This window comes from Gossypium arboreum, chromosome 10, assembly GCF_025698485.1.
Source record: "Gossypium arboreum isolate Shixiya-1 chromosome 10, ASM2569848v2, whole genome shotgun sequence".
NCBI classification, from domain to species: domain Eukaryota; kingdom Viridiplantae; phylum Streptophyta; class Magnoliopsida; order Malvales; family Malvaceae; genus Gossypium; species Gossypium arboreum.
Genome location: NC_069079.1, coordinates 11,815,352 through 11,842,450, shown reverse-complemented (window position 1 = coordinate 11,842,450; position 27,099 = coordinate 11,815,352). Strand labels below are relative to the sequence as shown.

At 35.9% G+C, this 27,099-nt stretch overlaps 2 protein-coding genes across 2 annotated transcripts; one reads left to right on the top strand and one right to left on the bottom strand.

The window, feature by feature from the left end:
- Nucleotides 1-15,760: 15,760 nt before the first annotated feature.
- LOC108488508 (UPF0496 protein At3g19330) lies at nucleotides 15,761-17,763 on the top strand. The gene is made up of 2 exons (XM_017792785.2): nucleotides 15,761-16,090; nucleotides 16,183-17,763. Exons 1-2 carry the CDS (start codon nucleotides 15,979-15,981, stop codon nucleotides 17,244-17,246), a joined length of 1,176 nt encoding a protein of 391 aa, XP_017648274.1. The 5' UTR covers nucleotides 15,761-15,978; the 3' UTR covers nucleotides 17,247-17,763.
- A 293-nt stretch (nucleotides 17,764-18,056) lies between these two features.
- Nucleotides 18,057-21,868, bottom strand: LOC108487969 (uncharacterized). Its single transcript, XM_017792295.2, has 15 exons — nucleotides 21,515-21,868; nucleotides 21,335-21,429; nucleotides 21,123-21,236; nucleotides 20,945-21,049; nucleotides 20,789-20,860; nucleotides 20,541-20,653; nucleotides 20,252-20,371; nucleotides 19,948-20,016; nucleotides 19,618-19,705; nucleotides 19,454-19,525; nucleotides 19,269-19,369; nucleotides 19,027-19,144; nucleotides 18,852-18,911; nucleotides 18,659-18,769; nucleotides 18,057-18,582 (listed from the first exon to the last, which is right to left on the bottom strand). Exons 1-15 carry the CDS (start codon nucleotides 21,624-21,626, stop codon nucleotides 18,469-18,471), a joined length of 1,464 nt encoding a protein of 487 aa, XP_017647784.1. The 5' UTR covers nucleotides 21,627-21,868; the 3' UTR covers nucleotides 18,057-18,468.
- Between the last annotated feature and the right edge of the window lie 5,231 nt (nucleotides 21,869-27,099).

Genomic DNA, 27,099 nt, shown 5'->3' with positions numbered 1-27,099 from the left:
ATTTGACCTTCGAGGAGGAGCCAGTTCAGATTTTGGATCGCGATGTTAAGGTTCTGCGAAGGAAATCCATTCCTCTAGTAAATGTGGCGGAAGCATAGCACTGAAGAGACTACATGGGAGCTTAAGGATGTGATGCGTCAGTAGTATCCTCATCTGTTCTGGTCAGGTAAATTTCGAGGCCGAAATTTTCTTTTAGGGGGTAGATTTGTAACGCCCCAAATTTTATGTTTCTACTTTTGTTATTAATTAACACAATTGTGTATCTGCTTCAGTGGCTAAGTGTTTTAGATGTGTGTGAGAGGTCCTAAGTTCAAGCTATCTTTGGCAAATTTTTGGAATTTTTCTAAATAAAGCCTTAACCTTGCCAGTAGATTTAAGTTTAATTATTGGTAGAACCATATCAGAATGGGCCTGCAGGTATGGTGGTTAAGTTAAGTGTTAGATTGCTAAATGTCTTGTGTTCTAATCCCTGCGCGAGCGAGGGAGTTTATTTTTTGCTCATTTGACCGAGAGAGTTTCGGTCAAACTAAAAGTAAGAGAAGTGGGTTAGTGGGAGAAAAAGAGGGGATTGGGATATTCTGATTAGTTTTTTCAAAATTTTCTCTTTCCTTCAGAATTTCCCCAAAATTTTCTGACGTCCCTTTCTTCTTTTTCTGCTAAAGCTGCTATTGATTCTCTTTTTTTGGTATTCTTTTCTCCCTCTTTCATTTTTGTGGTTGTCTCGTCTTATTCTTTGCAACATAGGCCACACGTGAGGTAAGTGAAATAGTGTTGGAATCATTCTTAGATGTTGTCATCTTCTCGTTGGACTAATTTTCAGGTTTTGATAGCAGCAAATCATGGGGTTTAAGGCTCTCTTCGTGTTGTTCCACAGCAAATCGATTGGAAGATTTGCAGTAAGTGTTCATAACTTTATGGAGTGAGTATTTTGGTTTCATAATTTTTGATTAATCGCAAAGTAAGACAAATTGCAATGTTGAATATCTTGTTTTTAGGCGATTGCAATGTTGAATATCTCGTTTTTAGGCCTTGGAGTGCTCGAGAGTGTTTAGGCATCAAGAACGATACAGGTGTGTACCCAAAACACAGAAAATGAGATTCTGGGAAAAGTCAAAAAAGTTTTCTGTCGAAGCCGTACGGGCGTGTGGTCGTTCGTGTGGTAGGCCCTGTGACTGAACACAAGCGTGTGACCGACAAGCCAGGCCGTGAGCGCATGACACGACTATTTGATGGCCAGATAGGCCGTATGTGACACACGGGATAAACTGAATTAGGACGTATGGGCCACACGGGCATGTGGCATTCTAGGCCAGGCTGACTAAACTTAAAATCAGGCTGATACAGAGATGACCGAGGAATAACCATATGATGTCGCAAAACCCAGATACTTCAGTATCTGAGTTAATACTGGTATTGATGATGGCTTCGGTCTCACCATCGAAAATGGTATTAGCATTGGCATTTGGCTCAGCATTTGCATCAGCATCGACGTTGGCATGAGGGCGTAGAATGCTGGGAATGAAAGTGCCCCGAAATATGTACCTAGAGAAGGGGTAGAAGCAGGGAGTTACAGTGGTGCATGATGTGGTGCTTGTGAAAAAAACACGAGGTTAGTAAAATGAACAGGAATAAGTGGAGTGAATTGATCGGCATGTAGCATAGACATAAGTGGCGCATGTTGGGTCGAAGCCGATGACGAACTCGTCGTGGCACCTTTTCCGAACCTATGCTTCTAGGATGCTCGTCATTGCATCTTCTAACGAAGTTGCCTACCCCTCGCCTCCACTAATAGTAGATACAACTTGTTGGTGACTCTAAACCAAAGCATGTACTCCAAACAGGCCGTCGTGTCTGATAAGAAAAAAGGTTCACGGACGGGTAAGAATTCCTTCCTACGATCCTAAATGTCGATGTACTTTTTATAGTAATCTTATCAATTCTCGTCATTTTTCCCCTGCAAATCCAGCTTGTACAATGCTTTTATGTCTCGTAGTGGCGGTGGAATTTATTGCCTCTACCTAAACTGTTGCATCACTCGATCTGATTCGTGCATTTCCACTGTCGCATATACTATCAATGACACATTCATGTACTATATACTCCAATTGGCCAAAAATTCTAGCAGATGAATTCTATGATATCTAGGTCGTTCTATGACATTCATTCAAACTACAGTGCATAATAGTAATTTTGTTGTCACATCCCAAAATTGGGCCTAGTCAGAATAGTGGTTTTGAACCATAAATTCGACATTAAAATAGTTTTTTTATGATTATTATGAGGTCTAGGATATGAAAATAAGCATGTTTAAAGTTTCATAAAGAAATTTTAAGTATGAGGTGTCTAATTAGAAATTAGGGACCAAATTGAATAAATTGCAAAACTTGGGTTCTAGAAGCAAGTAGTATGAAATTGCTATGGATTATTAATTAGGAGGCCTTAAATAGCAATTTGTCCAATTTTTAAGTTTTTGGACAAAAATAGGCATGCATGGAAAATTTTGAAAGGTTATTAAGGAAGCGCATTTTGGTCATTTGGTAATAAAATCAATAAAAAGGGAAAATGATGGCAAAACTCGGCCATTCTTCTCCCCCTTGCTGCCGAAATTTCAAGGGACACCATAGCTAGGGTTTCTTCACTTTTCAAGCTCAATAGTAAGTGACTCTTAACCCATTTTTAATGTTCTTTGTATTTTTGAAATCCTTGTAACATCTCTCTATTTCTACCCATATTTTAAGCTAGGGTTCATGAATGCAAAATGACAATGTGTGACATGTTTGTTCTTTGATGATTTATGGGGGAATATAAAAGTTAGATGTGTGTTAAACATCTTTTTCTAAGTGATTTTCATGAAAAACCCCTAAAAGGACATTTTTGAAAAAGGTACAAAATATGTGGTAGAAATGTGAAATAGAAAAAAACATGGGCTAGTATGAGTTTATAATACATTCAGCTAGGCTTAGGTAACCAAGAAATTGCATGTATTTCATTTTACGAGCTAAGGACTAAATTGTAAAAGGTGTAAAAGGTTAGGGGTAAATTGGTCATTTTTTCTGGGGATGAGCCTTAAGCCAAAATGAACAATGTGAGGTATTAATAATTTATTTTTACTAATATAGACCCCGAGGAACCAATTTCGGAGGTCGACCATGGAAAACTAAAGGTTGTAGAATAACCGAAATACGAACCCGAAGAAGTACCAGGTAAGTTCGTATAACTCGAAGTAAACTCTTAATATACTTAAAAATGCATATTCATGTATGCATTATGATAATGAAATTTTTTTTGAAATAAGGTATGATAAATATTATGTTGATAAATGTCTCGGTTGAATAAAAAAGATATCTGATGGATTCTCGAAATGATTTGACGGTAAAAAGGATCTAGCCCAGACGGGTGTTCCTTTAGTGATCGAGCCTCCCAAAGAATAAGTGTGCTGAAATTGATTTGGCCCGAGCGGGTAATCCGATTAGGGTCTTAGTTTAGCTTGGACTGGTAATTCAGATCCGAGCTCATTAGAGTATATGTCATTGAAAGGGATTTAGCCTGAACTCGTAATCCAGACATTACTCTATGAATTTACATTACGAGGGATTTAGCCTGGACTGTTAATCCTGCCGTAAGAGCGAGGTTCAGGAGTGTGCATATTTAAAATGATCGCTTACGCGATTTGATGATAAAAAAGATATCCATCGAGATTCTGGGAAGTTCAACGAGATTAAAATGAGGAACGAAAATGGAAATGTTTGAAATGATGAGCTCATCTAAGACTAATGCTATAATGTACTTGTACGAGACTAACTTGATGGTTGAGTGTATGTGATAGGGAAATTATACTATGCATGTTTGGCATGAATATCTATTATAGATGTATGCTAAATAACAGGTAAGTTTACCTTCCCATTATCCAAACTTACTAAGCATGTGAATGCTTACCCCCTTTCATTTCCCTTGTCTTATAGAGCTTGAGGACTCGTGAAGATTGGAAGACGATTGAAGCATTGTCAACACTATAAACTTATCTTACTTTAGTATATAGATATTTTATTTTATTTTAAATGGAATGTATAGGTCTTGTTATTTTGTGATATGTGTCATTGGTTAGCCTATGTAAAGGCTTAAATGTTAAACTTATTCTTTTGTATATGGCCATAAGACATGGCTCATTTTGATGTAGGCTAAGACCTACTCATTGTGCTTGTTTGTGATTAAATGTAGTGATCGCGTGATTTCATGATAGGTTTTAAATATTTATAATTAATCGTTCTTGAAACTAACTATTATCACGATGTAGGCAAGTGTACCTATCGAACAGTAGTATAGTTTTAGCAAAATCAGATTGTCGAACCCAAGGGAACTAAAAGTACTAATAATGACTGTCTTTTTATTATCTAGCCTAAGAATAAAGAGGTTTTTGTTTTAACTAACTAATTATCTAAACTAAGAATTCACAGAGAATGGAATTGGGGAATTGCTTTTGGGAAAATCGATTGAATTAAGATAATACCTAAGGAAAAATCCACCTAGACTGTACTTGTTATTCTGGCTCCGAATCGAACGATTTATTCATTTAACTTGTTCTGTAGAGATCCCTAAGTTATGTTATTATCCCTATTCAAGACTAATAACGTCTAATCCCTAGATTGAATAATTGAGACTTTTCTCTAATTAACACCCTAGGGTTGCATTAACTCGATCTATGGATCCCCTTATTAGGTTTCACCCTAATCCGGTAAAATCTTGTCACCCTATGTCTAGGCGCACAAACAACTCCGCTTAATTATGACAAATATACCCTTAGACAGGGTCTATTCCTTCTCTAAATAAAAGCTTATCTTGAATCAGTATCCTGGGATATCAAAAAAAGAATTAAGAACACATAATTAAGAACAAGTTAAATATTTATCATACAATTCAGAAAATAATAACAAGATTCTTCTTAGGTTTTATTCCCCTTAGGTATTTAGGGGATTTAGTTCATAACTAAAAAGGAAAGCATCTCAGAAGAATAACGAATACAAAACATAAAGAAAACCAAAAACTCCTGAAGGGAAATTAAGGAGAGATCTTCAGTCATAATGGTGATTCCGACTTCTGAGATGGATCAATCGACTTCCTTGGAGTAATTCCTTACTCCCTATTTTGTGTCCCTCTTTTCTTCCTCCTCTAGGGTGTATTTATAGGCTTTGGAATGCCAAAAAGACCTCAAAATTAGCCTTTTCCGAATTATACTCAACTTGGGCTCGGTAGGGACACGCCCTTGTAACACGCCCATGCGCGATTACTTCAAGCCGTGCTCAAGCCTGCCAAATTGACACAACCGTGTGGTCTGCCCGTGTGAGGAGGTCCAGGCTATGTTGATTTCGTACTTTGGCCCATTTTCTCTGATTTTGGCCCGTTTCTCGTTCCTTTCGCTCTCCTATGCTCTCCTAAGTATAAAACATGAAATTAAAGCATTAGGAGCATCGAATTCACCAATTCTAATAGGAAATCATCCATAGAATGCGTTAAACATGGGGTAAAAATATGTATAAATTACGGTTTATCATGTACTATATTATAAATAGACATATGAAATGTGGCCAAATCGTTTGGGATGGTTAAGTCCTAATTGGAAATGAGTTATAACAATAAGCCAAGTCTAAATGTGTTTTTGAATGAGATGGAAAATCTTAAATACAAAGAGGATAAATTAGCATGTACATAACTGATGAGATGAGGTTAACATGCAATAGACCATTTATGGTAGTATTCGGGCATAATTAGGCCATGTTAAACATCATTGAGGTTCACGAATGTGAGTGGTTATTGTGGGTGACCATTGGCTTAGATTTGTAGCCTCCAAAAAGGTCCACATGGATAGACACATGGGCTTGTGTCTTGGTCGTGTGTGATACACGGTCAGCCCCATGGGCGTGTGGTATGATCGTGTGTCCCCTGCACTTAAAATTTTTAGGTTAGAATGAATGGTAGTAAACACACGGATAAAGACACAGCCGTGTGTCTCAACCGTGTGGAGGACACGGCCTAGCACACCAGCGTGTGCCTTGGCCGCGTGTCCCTCAATTCATGATGATATCATAAATAGAATACTCGAGTTTTTGGGCACAGGCGACAACACGGGCGTGTCTAGGCTGTGTGAAGGACACAGGCTAAGGACACAGGCGTGTGCTCAGCCGTGTAAAAACCCTTGTAGGTTTGAAATAAGAAATAAATTCAATTAATTCCACACGGGTAAGGGACATGGGCGTGTGAGGCTTGCCCTAGGAAATTTTCTATAAACTTTCTTAAGTTCTCGATCGGACTATTCTTAATGTATGTTTTGGACCTCGTAGGTCCATAATAGGGACATTATGAATATGTTTGATTGGTTTTAATTGGGAACGAAATTTTATAGCTTGAAATTTTTCGAAAATGTTATGTCCGTGCACAGTAATGCCCTGTACCTCGTCTCGGCCTCGAATACGGGTAAGGGGTATTACATTTAGTGGTATCAGAGCTACGGTTTAGTCGATTCTAGGACTAACGTAGCATATGTCGAGTATATCTATACATGCCATTATACAGGTAATGATAGTGTGACATCTCCTAACCATTTTTAATTGTATTTGAATATAGTAAATGTCTTCTAATCAAGCTCAAGATGAGTCCGAGGGAGCCAAGAGCCATGCTCCAACTTCCATTCAACGAACTACTACTACTAGTAGTAGAAGGCCTGTGTCTGAAAATTGAGAAGAGGCAAGAGCAGCCTTGTTTGAGATGATGGATGAATGCTTTGGGGATTATTTGAGAAATTTTCCCAATATACCACGACCTCCTCCACCCCCTGTTCAACCCGAAAGAGAAGTGGGACAAGGTGGGGTACCTGTGATAATTGGTAAGGCCCCTGTGGACAAACGTAGGAAATATGGAGCCGAAGAGTTTAGGGCCACAATTGATGACGATCTAGAATGTATCGAATTTTGGCTTGAGAATACCAGAGAGTTCTCAATGAACTGTCATGTACTCTTGAGGAAAGTTTGAAATGTGCGGTGTCGCTATTGAAGGACACTGTACATCATTGGTGGAAGACAGTATCCTCAGTGGCACCGAGAGAGAGTATCACATGGGAATTCTTCCAAGCGGAATTTAGGAAGAAATATATCAACCAAAGGTTCTTGGACCAGAAGCAGAAGGAGTTCCTAAAACTCGAACAAGGAAACAGAACCGTGTCAGAATATGAAAGAGAGTTCGTGAGACTAAGTCAGTATGCAAGTGAGTGGGTTCAATCGAAAGCAGAAATGTGTAAGTGTTTCGAAGAAGGTCTGAATGAAGAAATCAAACTGTTAATTGAAATTCTTGAAAAAAGGAGTTGGCTACGATAGCCGATCGAGCCAAGAAGGCAGAGGAACTGAATAATGAAAGGAAGCGAGCAAAGAGAGAAGCTAAAACTCCGAGTAAGAGGTGCAGAACATACTCCTTTTTCACGAAGAAATCGAAGAGTCAACAAGAACACTCCACTTCATCAGTGGGATATTCGTGCAAGACATGAAGCTCTAAACGACATAACCCAAAGTCTTCCTCCCCTAAGATAACTAGTGTGGGAAGTGTAGATGATCAAAAACTGAGATGTAAAAGCTGTAACAAGTTTCATTTCAAGGAATACCGAATAAATAGTGGGGTATGTTTTAGGTGTGGTTCTTTTGACCACTTCCTTAGAGATTGCCCGGAACGAGCTGATAAAGGGGTTGAATTAGCCCCAAATTTGAACGCTTCTATTTCTCAAGGTAGACCTCCAAGACATCCTGAAAGTGCAAGTGGTCATCAAACTACTGCCAAGGATACAACTGCAAAATCAGAGGCTCGATCCCTGGCGAGGACTTATGCGATACGCGCTAGAGATGAAGCTTCAACTCCTGATGTCATTACGGGTACATTTTCTCTTCATAATACTCATGTTATTGCCTTAATTGATCCGGGATCGACCAATTCCTACATATGCATGAAATTGGTGTCTAGCATGAACTTGTTTGCGGAATCAACAGAATTTGTAATTAAGGTGTCGAACCCTCTAGACAAGTCGGTATTAGTAGATAAAGTTTGTAAGAATTGTCTTTTGACAATTCAAGGACATTGTTTTCTGGCAAATGTTATACTTTTTCCACTTGATGAATTTGATGTAATACTTGGTGTGGATTGGTTGATCGTCCATGATGTGATAGTAAACTACGGTAGCAAGTACATGGAATTAAAATGTTCAGATGGTGACATTCTCCGGGTTAATTCGAATGAGTTGAATGCACTGCCAGTTGTGATTACTTCTATGATGGCTCAAAGGTATATGAGGAAAGGATATGAAGCTTACCTTGCATTCATATTAAACACTAAAGAATCTGAATTAAAGATTGAGTCGGTACTGATAGTTTGTGAATATCCGAACGTGTTCCCAGAAGAGCTACCAGAGTTACCTCCTGTTAGAAACGTGGAATTCGGTACTGAGCTAATACCGAGAACGATGCTTATTTCTATTGCTCCGTACAGAATGGCCCCAACTAAATTGAAGGAGTTAAAATCATAGTTGCAAGAATTGACTAACAAAGGTTTTGCAAGATCGAGCTCTTCACCTTGGGGTACTCCCGTTTTATTCGTGAAAAAGAAAGATGGATCGATGAGGTTGTGCATAGACTACCGGCAACTCAATAAGGTGACTATTAAGAATAAATATCCCTTGCCAAGGATTAACTACTTGTTTGATCAGTTTAAGGGAGCCACTGTATTTTCAAAAATAGATTTGAGATCCGGCTATTACCAGTTATGGGTTAAAGAGGCAGATGTGCCTAAAACTACCTTTAGGACGAAGTATGGTCACTAAGAGTTCCTCGTCATGCTTTTTGGTCTAAAAAATGCCCTAGCTGTGTTTATGAATTTAATGAATCGTGTATTTCGGCCGTACTTGGACAAGTTTGTAGTAGTGTTCATAGATGATATTTTGATCTATTCCCGAAATGAGTCTGAACATGCTGATCATTTGAGGACTATTTTGTAGACTTTACAGGATAGGCAACTCTATGCTAAGTTTAGCAAGAGTGAGTTTTGGCTTCAAGAAGTCAGATTTCTCAGTCATATTGTGTCGGGTGATGGCATCCGAGTTGATCCGAATAAAATTTCTACTATTGTCGAGTGGAAGCCGCCAAAGAATGTAACAGAAGTTAGAAGCTTTTTGGGATTAGCCGGTTATTACCGACGCTTTGTGAAAGGATTTTCGATTATTGCAACTCCCTTGACGAGGTTACTGCAAAAAGATGTTAAGTTTGAATGGTCAGAAAAATGTCAGCAAAGTTTCGATAAATTGAAGACATTACTGACAGAAGCTCAAGTTTTGGTACAACCTGAACTGGGGAAAGAATTTATGATTTACAGCGATGCGTCCTTAAATGGACTGGGTTGCGTGCTTATGCAAAAAGGTAAAGTAATAGCATATGCTTTGAGGTAAATAAAGCCCTACGAAAGAAATTATCCGACACATGATTTGGAGCTAACAACCATTGTTTTTGCCTTAAAAATTTGGAGACACCATTTGTATGGTTAGACATACTGTGTATTCACTGATCACAAGAGTTTGAAGTACTTGATGACTCAAAAGGAATTGAACCTGAGACAGTGGAGATGGTTAGAGTTGATTAAAGATTATGAATTGATCATTGACTACCACCTGAAAAAGGCAAATGTAGTCGCAGATGCACTAAGCAGAAAATCCTTGTTTGCTCTGAGGACTATGAATACGTGTTTGACGTTGTATGATGATGGTTCGGTTTTAGCAGAGTTAAAAGCCAGACCGATATTTCTGAAAGAGGTTTGCGCAGCTCAAATTAATGATAATGACTTGCAAGTCAAAAGAGCACAATGTGAAACGGGAGTTGAATCAGATTTTTGGATTGATTCAAATAGTTTTTAATGTTTCGTGATAAAGTTTGTGTACCCAAAAATGATGAGCTTATTCGAAAAATTTTGCAAGAGGCACATGACAGTTGTCTGTCAATTCACCCAGGAAGTACCAAGATGTACAATGATTTAAAAACCATGTACTGGTGGAATGGTATGAAAAGAGATATCCTGAATTTGTGTCAAAATGCTTGATATGTCAGCAGGTCAAGGCTGAACACCAAGTACCTTCAGGTTTATTACAGCCTGTAATGGTTCCCGAATGGAAATAAGACAGGATCACTATGGACTTCATGACTGGATTACCGTTAACCCCGAAAAAGAAAGATGCTATTTGGATTATAGTTGATAGACTAATGAAGTCAGCTCACTTCATCCCGGTACGGATTGATTACTCTCTTGATAAACTGGTCGACTTGTACATTACTGAAATTGTGAGATTACACGGGGTACCGTTATCGATTATTTCATATAGGGACCGGAAATTCACTTCGAGATTTTGGAAGAAACTATAAGAAGCATTGGGTACAAAGTTGAGTTTTAGCACAACATTCCACTCACAGACTGATGGTCAATCTGAACGGACGATTCAGACTCTCAAGGACATGTTATGATGTTGCATCCTTGAATTTCACGGTAGTTGGGAAAAATACTTACCTTTGGTGGAATTTTCCTGCAATAACAGTTTTTAGACGAGTTTAAAAATGGCACCTTATGAGGCATTATATGGCCGAAAGTGTCGAACTCCCCTGTATTGGACAGAGCTCAAGGAAAGTCAGATTCATGGAATTGACTTAGTCAAAGAAACTGAAGAAAAGGTTAAGGTGATACACGACTGTTTGAAAGAGGCATCGGATAGGTAAAAGTCATATGCTGATTTGAAGAGAAAAGAGATTGAGTTTCAAGTCGGAGATAAAATATTCTTAAAAGTGTCTCCATGGAAAAATGTCTTAAGATTTGGTAAAAAGGGCAAACTGAGTCCAAGGTTTATCGAACCATATGAGATTACTGAGAAAGTTGGACCGTTAGCCTACCGATTAGCGTTGCCTCCCAAATTGGAAAAGATTCATGATGTATTTCATGTGTCCATGTTGCGTATATATAGATCGGACCCCTCACATGTGATTTCACCGACTAAAGTTGAGATTAGACCGGATATGACTTATGGTGAAGAACCGGTTAAGATTTAGCTCGATAAGTTAAACAATTAAGGAACAAGAATATAGCATTGGTGAAAGTTTTATGGCTTATACATGGAGTGGAAGAAGCCACATGGGAACTTGAAGAAGCCATGAGAAGTCAATACCTGAACCTCTTTACTGGTAAGACTTTCGAGGACGAAAGTCCCTAAGAGGGAAGAAATGTAACATCCCAAAATTGGGCCTAGTCAGAATAGTAGTTTCGAGATCACAAATTTGACATTAAAAAAGTTGTTTTATGATTATTATGAGGTCTAGGATATGAAAATAAGCATTTGTTAAAGTTTTATGAAGAAATTTTAAGTATAAGGTGTCTAATTAGAAATTAGGAACTAAATTGAATAAATTGCAAAACTTGGGTTCTAGAAGCAATTAGTATGAAATTGCTATGGATTATTAATTAGGAGGCCTTAAATAGCAATTTGCCCAATTTCTAAGTTTTTGGACAAAAATAGGCATGCATGAAAAATTTTGAAAGGTTATTAAGGAAGGGCATTTTTGTCATTTGGTAATAAAATCAATAAAAAGGGAAAATGATGGCAAAAATCAGCCATTCTTCTCCCCCTTTCTACCGAAATTTCAAAGGACACCATAGCTAGGGTTTCTTCACTTTTCAAGCTCAATAGTAAGTGACTCCTAGCCCCGTTTTTAATGTTCTTTGTATTTTTGAAATCCTTGTAATATGTTCTCTCCATTTCCACCCATATTTTAAGCTAGGGTTCATGTATGCAAAATGACCATGTGTGACATGTTTGTTCTTTGATGATTTATGGAGGAATATGAAAGTTAGATGTATGTTAAACATCTTTTTCTAAGTGATTTTCATGAAAAACCCCTAAAATGACATTTTTGAAAAAGGTACAAAATATGTGGTAGAAATGTGAAATAGAAAAAAAATGGGCTAGTATGAGTTTATAATACATTCAGCTAGGCTTAGGTAACCAAGAAATTGCATGTATTTCATTTTATGAGCTAAGGACTAAATTGTAAAAGGTGTAAAAGGTTAGGGGCAAATTGGTCATTTTTCCTGGGGATGAGCCTTAAGCCGAAAATGAACAATGTGAGGTATTAATAATTTATTTTTACTAATATAGACCCCGAGGAACCAATTTCGGAGGTCGGCCATGGAAAACTAAAGGTTTTAGAATAACCGAAATACGAACCCGAAGCAAGTACCAGGTAAGTTCGTATAACTCGAAGTAAACTCTTAATATACTTAAAAATGCATATTCATGTATGCATTATGATAATGAAAATTTTTGTGAAATAAGGTATGATAAATATTATGTTGATAAATGTCTCGGTTGAATAAAAAAGATATCTGATGGATTCTCGAAATGATTTGACGGTAAAAAAGATCTAGCCCGGACGGGTGTTCCTTTAGTGATCGAGCCTCCCAAAGAATAAGTGTGCTGAAATTGATTTGGCCCGGGCGGGTAATCCGATTAGGGTCTGAGTTTAGCTTGGACTGGTAATTTAGATCCGAGCTCATTAGAGTATATGTCATTGAAAGAGATTTATCCTAGACTGGTAATCCCAACATTACTCTATGAGTTTACATTACGAGGATTTAGCCTAGACTGGTAATCCTGCTGTAAGAGCGAGGTTCACGTGAGTGCGTATTTAAAATGATCGCTTACATGATTTAACGGTAAAAGAGATATCCATCGAGATTCCGAGAAGTTCAACGGGATTAACATGAGGAACGAAAATGGAAATGTTTGAAATGATGAGCTCATCTAAGACTAATACTATAATGTACTTGTACGAGACTAACTTGATGGTTGAGTGTATGTGATAGGGAAATTATACTATGTATGTTTGGCATGAATATCCATTATAGATGTATGCTAAATAACCGGTAAGTTTACCTTCTCGTTATCCGAACTTACTAAGCATGTGAATTCTTACCCCCTTTCATTTCCCTTGTCTTACAGAGCTCGAGGACTCGTGAAGATTGGAAGACGATTGGAGCATTGTCAACACTATCAACTTGTCTTGCTTTGGTATATATATACTTTATTTTGCTTTAAATGACTTGTATAGGTCTTGTTATTTTGTGATATGTGTCATTGGTTAGCCTATGTAAAGGCTTAAATGTTAAACTTATTCTTTTGTATATGGCCATAAGACATGGCTCATTTTGATGTAGGCTAAGACCTACTCATTGTGCTTGTTTGTGATAAATGTAGTATATTATAAATAGACATATGAAATGTGGCCAAATTGTTTGGGATGGTTAAGTCCTAATTGGCAATGAGTTATAACAATGAGCCAAGTCTAAATGTGTTTTTGAATGAGATGGAAAATCTTAAATACAAATAGGATAAATTAGCATGTACATAACCGATGAGATGAGGTTAACATGCAATAGACCATTTATGGTAGTACTCGGGCATAATTAGGCCATGTTAAACACCATTGAGGTTCACGAATGTGAGTGGTTATTGTGGGTGACCATTGGCTTAGATCTGTAGCCTTAAAAATGTCCACACTGATAGACACACGGGCTTATGTCTTGGCCGTGTGTGACACATGGTCAGCCCCATGGACGTGTGGTATGATCGTGTGTCCCCTGCACTTAAAATTTTTAGGTTAGAATGAATAGTAGTAAACACACGGGTAAAGACACGGCCGTATGTCTCAACTGTGTGGAAGACACGGCCGAGCACTCCGGTGTGTGCCTTGGCCGTGTGTCCCTCAATGCATGATGACGTCATAAACAGAATACTCGAGTTTTTGGGCACGGACGTGTGCTCGGCCGTGTAAAAACCCCTGTAGGTTCGAAATAAGAAATAAATTCAATTAATTCCACACGGGTAAGGGACACGAGTGTATCTTAAAGTACACAGGCGTGTGCATTGCCTCCACACGGGCGTGTGAGGATTGCCCTAGGAAATTTTCCATAAACTTTCTTAAGTTCTCGATTTATCCCGGACCATTCTTAATGTATGTTTTGACCTCGTAGGTCCATAATAGAGACATTATGAATATGTTTGATTGGTTTTAATTGGGAAAAAAATTTTATAGCCCGAAATTTTCCGAAAATGTTATGTCCATACACAGTAATGACCTGTACCTGGTTCCGGTCTCGGGTACGGGTAAGGGGTGTTACATTTGTTATGTTCGCAATTTTATTTTACAAATCATTGCGCAATTATTATAGGTTTGAAAAAAATAAGTAACTAACCTTGGTTTCTGACCGTTAATCTAACAACAACCTGATATCTTCAAGTTGCTCAGGTAGTCCCACGTAACTAAACCTATGATTCCACCTATAAACGCGATATGTTAATTCAAGTATATAATAAATAAACAACATTTACTATACGAACTACATATTTATTAAAAAATGATTTTTACCTTGTCACCAATGGGAACATATATGGGTCGTTCACTCGAGGACGTAGAAATAGTAGTCGCCACTAGGCCCATGAATGCAGCAGGAGCTGGCAACCACCGATTGACATCTTATCTGGTTCCATAGCCCGACACAACTACCAGTAAAATATGGCCAACATAATTGATCCCAACTCATTCGTATGTTTTCTTTGAAGTCAACTAGGTGCAGTAGCCACCTTATGTGTATCAAATTTCGAGATTTATCGAGCATTAAAATACCCCCAATTAACCTCAATATGAATGCTCGAGCGTATTATTCTTTGACGATGTCAAACGCGCCCTTAGTAAGATTTTTTTTGAAATTTGGTTTCCAACCACTTTATATCTATTCAACCATCATAAAACTTATTTGGCACATTCTCCAAAAATGCCTCATAAAGGTCCTCTTTATCGGAACGACCGTTGACCTCGTGACGACTGGCCCATCCACCGGTAAACCGAGTTGTAAAGCTACATCCTCGAGTGTAATTATACACTTGTCGCATAGAAAATGAAAAGTGTATGTCTCGGCCTTCATCTTTCCACCAATGCATTGATGAGTGTAGGATCGAGTTTGCAACCCCTAAGCATACGAGACACGTACAAGAATCTCGTGTTAAGCAAATAACCACAAAATTTGGTATTTGAGCTTTTTGACAGGTTATGTATAACCCCTCCAAAATATGATTATCTGCCTATTTATATCGATAAAAAATTAATTTAAAATATTTTCAAAAATAAAATACTTTTAATTTAACTTAATTAAAAATAACGAAATTTAAATTTTTATCTTACCATTATCGCTTGAGCGGCAAAAATGTGATTGTCGTCGAAACAAAACAGAGAAGTTGTCATTCGTAAAAATTTAATTGTCATTCGTGGGAATTTAATTGAAACGAATAATATCTGAAATAATTAAATAAAACTATAATATTTTTAAACAAGTGTATCAAAAATTTAGAACAAAAATTTTAAAAATTAAAAAGTTGAGAGAATTGAATTTGAGTGAAAAAATAAAAATTATCTGATATTTATAAAAAAGAAAACTTATGGTTGAGCCCTTAAAAATTTTACCATTACGAATATTCAAAAAATAACCTTAATAATTAGAGATGCTTACAAACACTCTCCTAAAAACAGTATATTTCCCAAAATTTAAATAATAATGAAAAAACCGACGTAAGGCCAAATAAAAGAAATCGAAATATTGGCCGGAAAATGACAAGAGTTTTAAATTAATAAATCTCAAAATTAAAATATATTTCAAAAGTTACGTTATTAAACCTTAATTGGGCAGAGAAAATGAAAGAAATTGGATATAATTCGAAGGACTCAATTAAGAGTAGTAATAAAGTCAGTCGTCGACTTTTCGTACTTCATTTGTCCGTCGTTAAAAATCGCTGCTTCATTGTGTTTCCTTCTGCTCATCTACTATTTTCCTATACTACTTTTCCCCCCTTGGCCATTGGAGAAGAAGATGCAGTGCCTCTCCTTCAACATCAATTCATCGTCCCCATCATTTCCCACCTCGCCTCAGTCTCAATCTCAAACTCAAATCGGTCTCAATTCTTGTCCCCCACAATCCCAAGGTAACGATTCTATGACCTATCTCGGTGTTATTTTCGTTGGCACGGGTAGCGTTTGTGTAAATACCTCAATCAGACTTGCTTTCTTGTATCAGGGAATTCCACTGACGGAACACCCAGATCCAGCTCCACTCAGCCCTCGCCCTCCTTCAATATCAGTCATGAATACACTCTCGCTTTGCAGGCCAATTCTTACAATGAGATACGCTCCAGAATTGAAGATCAAGTGCTAGTTGAGAATGCAATTGAAAGCGAGGATATGGATAGCCATCAGCTGCATTTGTCTCAGGTACTGCACCCCAACAGAGAATGCGTCCACCAAGCTCTTCGCCACACCAACCCTAAGGCTACCCTCACTCGCTTGGTTTCTACCTACTTTGATCACAGCGAAGACATCAGCACTCTCTGCCTCGCGCTCTACCAATGCATATCTCGTGCTCGTACTCTTTATGCTCCTATAACTGACCTTCTTCAAGTATTCCCCTATGACCTAAGTTCCACCAATCTCTCACAATGTAACTGGGCCTTCGATATTTTCCTCCAATTCGATAGCCTCGACAACCCTTTCCCTTCTCCTGAATCCCATAACTTCAACGAAATGCGTCGCAGTTTCTCCCTGCTCAAGGAGCAGCTTGATCAGCGTCTCCAGAAATCCCGTTCTAGAGGTCGCTACCTGCACCGTGCAACTACTCGTTCTGCCATTTGCCTGATTGGCACTGTCGTTGCGGTTGCCGTTACGGCCGTGGTTATATCCACTCATGCCCTTGGTGGAATTGTGGGCCTTATCGCTACCCCACTTTGTCCCATCAATATACCAAGTCATCTCAAGAAGAAACAGCTTGCTCGTACGGCTCAACTGGATGCTGCTTCCAGTGGAACTTTTTTCCACATCAAAGACCTTGACACTATTGTCTGCCTTGTTGACTGGTTACATGCTTCAGTTGAGAACGACAGGGATCTTGTACGGTTTGGACTGGAGAGGGGTAGGGACATATACCCCATATATGAAGTTGTGAAACATCTCCGCAATAACCACAACAAATTTTTTGATCAGCTCAAAGAACTTGAGGAGCATATATGCCTATGCTTTAATGCTGTCAATAAGTTCAGAGCTAAGCTTCTCAACCAGATTCATCTTCATCAATCTACTGACTCATGATGGATTGGTAGCTATATTCTTTCTATTTACTTTCACTGTCAATGTGTATAGCCATACACTCAACATAACATGCTCTGACTATCGCCACTAGCCCTGCTTTTTATCTTTGGGGTCACTATTGTCTACAGTGATGTCAGTGATGTACAAGACAACTATGGAATAGCTCAGGCTCTTGCTTACCTCCATTTGTTTGTTTGTTTGTTCATTGGTTACCTCCATTACTCATTGAGACATCAAGCCAAGCATTGTTCTGCTTCAAGTTCTCCTACATCTCAGTTCCTACAATGTGAGATGACTTGAATGTGAAGCAGAGCACCGATATGGAGTGGATGTTTATGATTGCTTTGCTGCATTAGATTTTCATCTCTTTCATCAGCTAAGTAGTATAGTTAATGCACAAGCAATGTAGATAAAATACAATACCTAGTATTAGTGAAAGGCTTTTGTATCGTATAGGCCACCAAAATTGGTAGTGGTTTAAGACCATAAACTGAACTTGTTGAACTTTTTTGATTTCCACATCTGTTCTCCTTTGAACTCTTATAAGTTTTGTTTAAAATATTTTAATACAAGAGAATCAAACATTGTCAACTTAATTTAATCCAGTCCTTTTATCAAAATTTATAAAAAGGCAAATGGGTTCTATATTCCTAACATATCAATGTTATGTTTTAGGAGGTAAGTTGGGTTGCTTCTACTTTGTGAGACCCCATGTGGATGCCAGTAGTTGAAACAGTTCAAATACACTATCTATCTATCTATCAATAGAGTAGCAGATTCGACAGCTAAACATGCTAGAAAAAGAAGTAATTTTAATGATTGGGTGCAACCAACTAATTCTACTCCTTGTTTTGCAAGTTTTTCTCTATACAATACAAGTTTGCAATTCGTTACAAAGAATAACGTATCAATTATATCAACTCCACTAACATCCTACTACTTTATTATTTTTTTTTCAAATAAATAAATTACAAGCACGTTAGTTCCTACACTCCTGGGTTTTTGAATGGAATTCAACAAAGATAGAGAGCATGCTTGTTAATGGTATAAAAATAACAAGCTTTACTGAAGCTATTAAACTGAATTGTCAGGGTGGCAGCAATGCAAACATGCCGTCCTTCTCTTCCATCTGAAACCAAAAGGAAAAGTTGCATATAATGTGGTTACTACTACAAATCTCACCACTCTCCACATTACTTACCAAGCAAGGCAGCATGCTTCATCATTCAGTTTGAAATGAACCCTGTCTTGCCTTCAGCACTAGTTCTTCAGTGGTCACTCCAATTATATCATTTGCACGTGTCAATCCCAGACTCGCATATTTCCCAGTAGGATCCTGCATTTCAATATCCAACAAATGAATATCTATGTATAAGCATAACCCATGTAAACATAATCCAGTTTGTTTGGACCTTAGAAATAACTTTCAACTTCTCTAGCTTTGCAAGTGCATCATCCACATCAAAGTTACAGCTCTCCCCAAACTCCTCTCTAAGTAGATCCTCACACCGTTGATCCAATTCCTATATCATATTATGCAATATAATTACTAAAGGATATCCACATAAAAACTTTAAAAAGATGTTGATGCCTAGCCTAGCATACCTTGGCTGTGGCTTTACCTTGCTCCATTAGTATAAAGAATGCAATGATTACCTCTTTCACCTGCACACAACATTATCATTCAGAATTAAGGCTTATAAACCTTCTCTTGCTATCAATGTGTGATACAATTATAAAACAATTGAAGAATGCATACTAAAGAAAGGAAGCAACTTACTTCCTGTTGAATCACGTCATCACACAAGTGAAGTAAAGTGCCCCTTCCACTATCAAGTTGCTTTTCATACATGGACTGTGTTATTAAATTCTGATATGCAGCCAAGTTTGCTTCAAACCTATGTGGCAATATGAGAAACAATAATATATAAATCAAGGCCCCTGATAATTTACTATGCATTAACATGGTGAAGAGCAGCATATGACATATTACACAATAAGCGAAGCTGGACGAAAACGTACGTTAAGTAAGTCTTAGCACAGTAACCAACCACAGTTGACAAAATGGCAAAAATAACCCAAAGATCAGCTTTAGGCATTTCAAGAGAAGTTATTACTGCAACCTGTGAAGTAAGGCAGAGTAATAGCCCATTGTATTAATATGAATACGGTGAAGGGAAGAGAAAAGAGATGACTGATTAACTGACCAGTCCCACTAGAGCAGAGGCAATGAATGTGACCCAGTCCATGGGAGTTAATCCAGGATTTTTCTTTTCAGGCTGTTAAAAGAACAAACAGAAAGGAATGTGATGCACAATGCCACAAGCAGTATAACAACTTTAAGCACTAAAAAGAGCTAAGAGAGACTCACAAGGACAATTTCCAGATCTGCCATTGGAATATTTTTAAAATGCTTTATATTTATTCCTCTTTCCTTTTCTCTTCCTTCACTTTTTTTCCTGCAATTTCATCATACTTTTTAGATGTCTCTTCATGTGTAGCAGTATAAAACTAATATAGAAATACACCAGTTCCACTTCCACAACAAAATTGTGGTTAGCCAGCAATGACTAAATGCCATATCAAGCAATTAAGAAACTATGGCTAAGGCTCCTTTCAGGATACTGTTCCAATAATCAATATGTTACTGAATAAATGCCATATCAAGAAACCAAGTAGGATAAGATGCAATACAGAGTACCTGTAAACAACAATTATCCTATCAAAAGTAGGTTCTTGAATTGTAGTCTTGCTAATCAAGTTGCGGATGCTGGAATAAGAAAAGTTATTGAGTCTAAGAGGAAGCAAATGCATAAATATTAGTAAACTCAAGCTAAATATTAACTGCATGTATTGTAAATTTTTTTGCAACTTGTTCAAAATGTAAACCATCTTTGAAGGTGCTTAGAAAAATACTATGGTAGATATATGTTCCTGAATCCTGAAAGAAGAAAACTCTTTTCCAAAATAACAGAACAGAATATATAAGATGGCAAAGTGACAACCTTAGTTCCATTTTTTCAAGACGGATGCGCTCAACATGCAAATCTGCACTAATGTCCTCATCCTTCCTTGGTACTTTCTTACGTGCCCTTCCTAATTTTTTGCCGAAAATCTTGTCCAACCTGCAACCAACACATACCTCCAGGGCATCAAAAGGAAGACAAAATGCATGAAGCAATCAAGAGAAGATGTAGATACTAAAAGCATCTCATAGTCATGACCAACTTTATAGTTTATGCAATAAAACATAAACAACTCATATAAGGTAATGACTGTCCAAAACATTCTCACCTAGTTCGCTTCATAAGAAGTGTCCAAAGACGTGCAATGATAATGTCTATCTTCTCCAGGAAAAAAAAATTAGTTGTTCGATCGATTCCTATCCCACGTCTGAAGATAACGTACTAAGACAACCAAAAAAATTATATTTAGCTTGACAAAGAGAGAGTGTTGAACTAATACTTGTAAATTAATTATGTACAAGATGTCTTAGTATGCTGGTACTGAATTGGCTTGTATGCTAAGATTGTGATGACAACCTTATCAGCAAAATCTGGAAGGTTATCTTTGGGATGCTCCTCAAAATATTTCTTTAGAAGTGCCTTGTCAATCTGAATTCAGTAAAAAAACACCATAATGTAAGAGAATCCAAATCCTAATGATAAATATGCATAAGACATGAAGTTGCGGATGACCTTAGCTTCATCCACTGTTATGGGAAGATTAAGAAGATATTGCCCTGCAGTTGCAACATCAATCTCCTCGTTTGAAACTATCTTAAAATTACTCTTCTCCATCACCTGTATTCCAAACAAACACAATCTGATATGGTACTAGTAGTATCAATTTGTATAACAAGCAAGAATCCCTTACCTGAAATAAATATATCAAGAAATTCTGCTCAAGTACATCAATTTCTTCAGGAGATAAATTCTGTTGCTGCAATTTCTTAGCCCCATATACAGGGTCAAAGAGGGAGTATAATTGCTGCAAACATAATAAACTCAACCGAAATTATAAAACAAAACAAGAAAAAAGGAACAAAGGGGGGGTTATGTTATGTTTGTAAAGAAAAAGATGAATACCATCAAATCCTCAAACTGAAGATGATACCATGCTCGAATTGTGTACTCAACTCTCTTGGAGAACTTTACAAACTCAGCCCTATCTGCACTATGTTCTGTAAAGACATAAAATGAACATGATGATAGGATTGTGTAGTGTTAGAAGAAAATGCAACATGAGGAGGGAAAATGGATTAATACGAATGAGGTTGGACAAAGTCATGATGAGCTTAGGCTTGAGAATGGGAATCACAGATTCACGCTCTAATCGAATGACTTCCTTCTTGATGCCATTGGCCTTGGACTTAAACATTGTTCCTCTGATTTCAAAATGTCAGCAATTCAATCCAAGGATGAAGCAACAACTAACATATCCAAATTTCCATGTTTTATAAAGAGGTTCATGGAAAGGGCCGGAAACCAAGGCCGCAAGGCTAGTTCCTAACGTAAGACTCGTAACCACCATCTTAACTATTACTTTTTACAGTTACTTCTCAATTTAGTCCTACTTTATGAGAACTTAGAATTTGGTTTTCGTATTTTACAAAAACTGAGAAGTTCATCTAATTGTTGGTAAACAATGAACTTGAACAGCTGACTTTTGCTAATTTAATGCATATAAATTACTTAACTGCAAATTTCCAGGTCATAAATTTAACTACAAGATTTAATAATATTATTCAATTGGACCAATTTCTTAACTTTTGTAAAATATGAGAACTAAATTCTAATTTCTCAGTCCCTGGAATTAATTACTATTTCCTACCTCGATATGTCACTTTCAGTTTAAGTTCAAAATATCTTGTAATCTTTTTAGATTTATGCTATATTTTTGTTAGTATTATGTAGTTATATATAAAGAAATTATCAACATATAGTACCTTATTTATTTCTGTAGTATTATGTTCCTTTTATTTAGATTAAATAAAAATGGCATGCATTAATTTATTCTATAAAAATTTATTCAATTTTAATTTAGTTTTTTAAAAAAAAATTAAAGTCAAAATGTATTTGGGTTAATTTAAAATCAGATTAGTATCAGTTTTTTTCCCAGTTATGTTGCATTTAAATAATTTAACATTATATTATAACTTACTATAAAAATAACATAATAAATGATAAATATTTTAATATAAAGTATTTAATAGATATTTATGTAGCCATTTTTGAACAAGTTAGTAATTTTGTATATTATAAATCAATATAAAACCCTTATAAATAAATCATTTTAGCAATTTAAATTAAGATTGCATACGGTATTATTAATCCTAATAATGAAAATTAACACTACGACTTCTAATAACACTACGACTAAATATTAATTCGATTGACATTTGCATTGTTCTAGTGCAAGAGGACGTGAGTTTAAGTATGCTAAAACGCATTATCCTTCTATTTGATGTTGGGGAGTGTTTTAAAAGTTGAAATGCCTCGACTGATTTAATGGAACCTTCTAAGACCTTTTGCTCCTATTTATAATTTGTTTCTCGATGTTTAAATTTGTCTCTCATTTATTTCACTTACCTTAAATTCCTTAACCTTTATCTTTAGGCTTGTCATTGTCTCTTTTAAATGTTTTCATTTTGTGTTATTTTGTTGTCGTTAGTCACAATCATTCTCTTTATCTACATGGCTCTAGATAATGACAACGAGGAAGTGATGAACGTTATTATGATGGGAAACCAAAGAATTATCTCATTACTTTCAATCTAGAGACCAATGTTAGATTGCACGATCGCATCACAACTTTATCTCTCATTGGGAATGATATCTGGTAGAGACATGAGATGAGGCAGGGGTTATAACAGCCTGTTTTTTATAACAGCCTGTTTTTAATAGTCTTGGAAACGACGATTTTGAAACCCCGTTTTTCTAATGATCGAGTTCGTAAATATTACTAATTAATATTTATGAGTATATTATAGTGTTATATTGAATTAAGGTCCGATAATTTTATTGAACAGTAAGTAATTAAGGTACAAGGACTAAATCATAAAAGCCGTAAAAATTAATCGCTATTGATTTTTATTAGTAAATAGAAATTGGTCAAGAGTTTAAATAGAAATTAGGCCATAATATAATAGCATGGACGGTTAGAGCATAATTTTAGCATTGTTTTATTAAAAAATAATTAAAGTTAAAATACTGAAATCAAGACATTAATTAAAAGAAACAAAAGTGGAAAGAAAGAGAAAGAGTTTCATTCTCATCTTCTCCACCGAAAATCACCATTGAAGGAAGAAGAGAGAGCTTCAAAAATTCCATAATATTTGGCCCTTGCATGTAAGTAATTTTGAAGTCCATTTTTCGTAAAATTTATGTTTTTGATAAAGTTGTAGTTTGGTTTAGTTAATCCTGGTACTATTTCGCAAAACTGTTAAAGATTTAAAATTTTTCATTGTTTTATTTTGAAGCTTTTGATACTAAATTGATAGATTTTAAGCTTAGTTATGAAAAAGGACTAATTTATAAAGTGAAAGTTGTTAGTTTTGGACATATGGATCAAATTGTAAACAATTTGTAATTTATGTTAAATTTATGTAATTATAGATATTTGCAGGTTGTAAAAGGATATGATTGAAATCAGATTAAAAAAATGATGCTTGAATGTGAAAGATATGATTGTTTCGGTTTTAGGGACTAAATTGAATAAAATACAAAAATTTAGGGAATTTGTGAAAAGTTAAAGTAAATTATCATATGCATGAAATAAGATGGTATAAGGTGTTTGAAACTGATAATTTGTAATGAATTACCATATAGATCAATATTTGAATCAACCGAAAATTAATCGAGGAAAAAGGAAAATTATGAATTAGTCCCCAACAACGCACTTATTGTTGGTTTGATCAGGTAAGTTTTTATGGTAAGTTATATCTGTAAGTATAATATTATTTTGAATTATGAATTTATATTTTGTAAATGTGTTTTGAATTGTATGCAAATTGATACAAAAACGGTTAGAAATGGACTAAATTGTAAAGAATTGATCTAATGTGTTAAATGCACTTGGATGACTGTAAGAAAGAATTGGATACAATTGGCATGCCAATAGGGCTATTTTTGCACTATACGAGATTGTAAAAGAGATGATATAAAGTTTTTTTATGTATAGAGAAATCATTGATTATACCGGAATCTTGCATTTGTTGCGGGTTACTGAATTATGTCTCTACAGAGACTTTGGTGTGGTGGAGAGATGTACTATTATATGATATGGGTGCCTACGGACCTTGCACTTCTGTGCCCCGCTGTGGTATAGTTACTCTGACAAGAAACCTAGCATGATGTAGTTACCCGCGTATCCATATCTGTCTAATTTATTACCTCAGATTAAACAGTTAAAGAAAAGGGAAAATGACTAATTGTTAACATGTAATCAGACATGATATGTTTATGCGATGATGAATTGATTTTAATGATATATAGTTGCTTACTCTGTTGAAAAGTACTAAATCAAAATAACATGTAAATGTGAAATGTTACATGTTTTGAATGTCTAATGAGCTCATATTGTTATTGTGAAATTTTATAACAGGAAATTGGGTTAACATAGTTATTTTGATATGTTTAGTTATGAATTGAGGTAAGTTACCGCTTAAATACCAATGAACTTACTAAGTATTCATAATGCTTACTTTGTTTTTTTTTTTTTTTTTTGTAGAGGTCATTTTATGGAATGTGTCGATCAGATCACCTTGGAGCTCATACTATCTAGCTTCTAAATCGATAGATCTTTAAATGTTTTGAATACGGTTATGTGGCATGTATATAGGCAATGTTATGTTCATGTGTATTTACTTTGAATGATGGTGTTTTTGAATCTCAATTGTGGCTTAACTTCAAATGATTATATATATATATATATATATATATATATATATATATATATATATATGTTTTGAATGTCTAATGATGTTTGAATACTTGTTGATAGTAAATGGCATTTTTGACCGCCTCTACCTTGTCCTCGTGAGGGGATAAAGAAATAAAAAAATAAAGAAAACAATTGAATATAATATTATGTGCGGTATCTGCAAGTTTGACAGGTCAGTTGTAATATAATTGTAAAATGAAGTAAAAGAGTACTCTAAGGATCGAACTCAAGAGAGTCGATGATTGAACATTTTCTACTAATGAGCATGAAAAATATGGAGTCTAACCAACTAGTCGCTAAACATTATAATACAACAAACCATAAAGTCAATAACAATTATACTAAATTATGAGCTAGCTACCAAGGACTAAATTGTAAGACATGCAAAGTTATGAAAGTAGCAGATAAATAACAAACGGTGGTTGATTGATTTCGATGTGATTCACCAATCCTCGAATTAGGGATCTATATTGTTTAAACTCCTAAAGTGGTTCCATTTTACCTCTCGATCTCTATTTTACCAAATTAGACAAGTTAATTCGGTTTATCTCTTGATCTCAACAGCTAACCTGAGACCTTATATTTTCCTTAAGGATGTCAACCCTAAGTTTTTAGGTTCATTCAAATTAGTCTAATTTATTACAATTTAGTCTTTCATCCAAAAATCAGTTTATCCATATCTACATCAACCAACCCATTTAGAGTTTACTTACCCATATTAAAAACTAAGCTAATAAAAATGAAAAAAGAAACCATTGCAGCCATTAACATAAAACTTGAGAAAAAGATGAAAAATTGGATTTTTAAACTATAAAACTTGAAATAAAAATAAAGATGAGCATTCAATGGTGAAATGAAAGCTAAGAAACATAAGAAACTGAAATACATTAAATTAAAAGGTTGAAATGTCATTACAAGAAAAAAAAAAGACTAAAGGTCTAAATAAACCTAAGCTACAATATTAACTAACTTAACAAGCTATAAGGACAACAAGAACAATAAGAAAAAATGCAGAAAAATAAACTTTACAACTATGGAGGAAGATGGAAAATAGGAAACCCTAGAAAAGTGTAGAGAAAACTAAAGAAATCATAAGAGAACACCATCAAAAACTAAGCCTAAGTGTGTCTTATCTCTCTCCTTAGAAAAATTTGGTTGTTTTTGTAACACCCTATACCCAACCTAATCGTCAGGTCTGGGTACCAATGTCACAATTAAATCGTATTAGTTAACAGACTTCCTAACATGATTTAATTACAATTTAAACCATGCGAATTTTCAAGCCCAATGTAATCCATGCAACTTTATTTTAACTTTTTAAATGATAACCTTTTCCTGACTTTAAAACTTCAATTTAATTTCCCTATTATACAATTATTAGGATTCTTACAATTATTTTGCCCTATTGGACTTGTATATATAAAATTACAATGACTTGGAACTTAAAGTCCAAGGTACAGCCTTTAAGGGTGCCCCTCTATATACATGATACAGCTACAGTGCCATTTGAGTGGACTTGGGGTATCTGGCTTGGTCCCTCCATGGTCTTTGAATCATTCCTTAATCTTGCATTCTGAACAGTACAAAAGAAATCCTAGATGAACTTAATGAGGTTCTATACAACAGTACTCATAGAAAACTCTTAATTTGACGAGTAAATAAGAATTAATGTACAGAGTTGAAACTCCTTGAATGACTTAAGAGATCTAGCATGTTTGACATGGCATCGCTAACACTTTTACGAGTCCTGAACTAACCATCGGCAGACATGTCAACAAGTGTAGTCATAACCATACTTTTCCAAACGCCCTTTTATGAGGCTTGACCCATGTGGCGTTAGCTCAGACCTCCATGTTTTCTTTTTTGATTTTACTCTTCGTAGAGTAATTATATGTGTGAATACCTATAT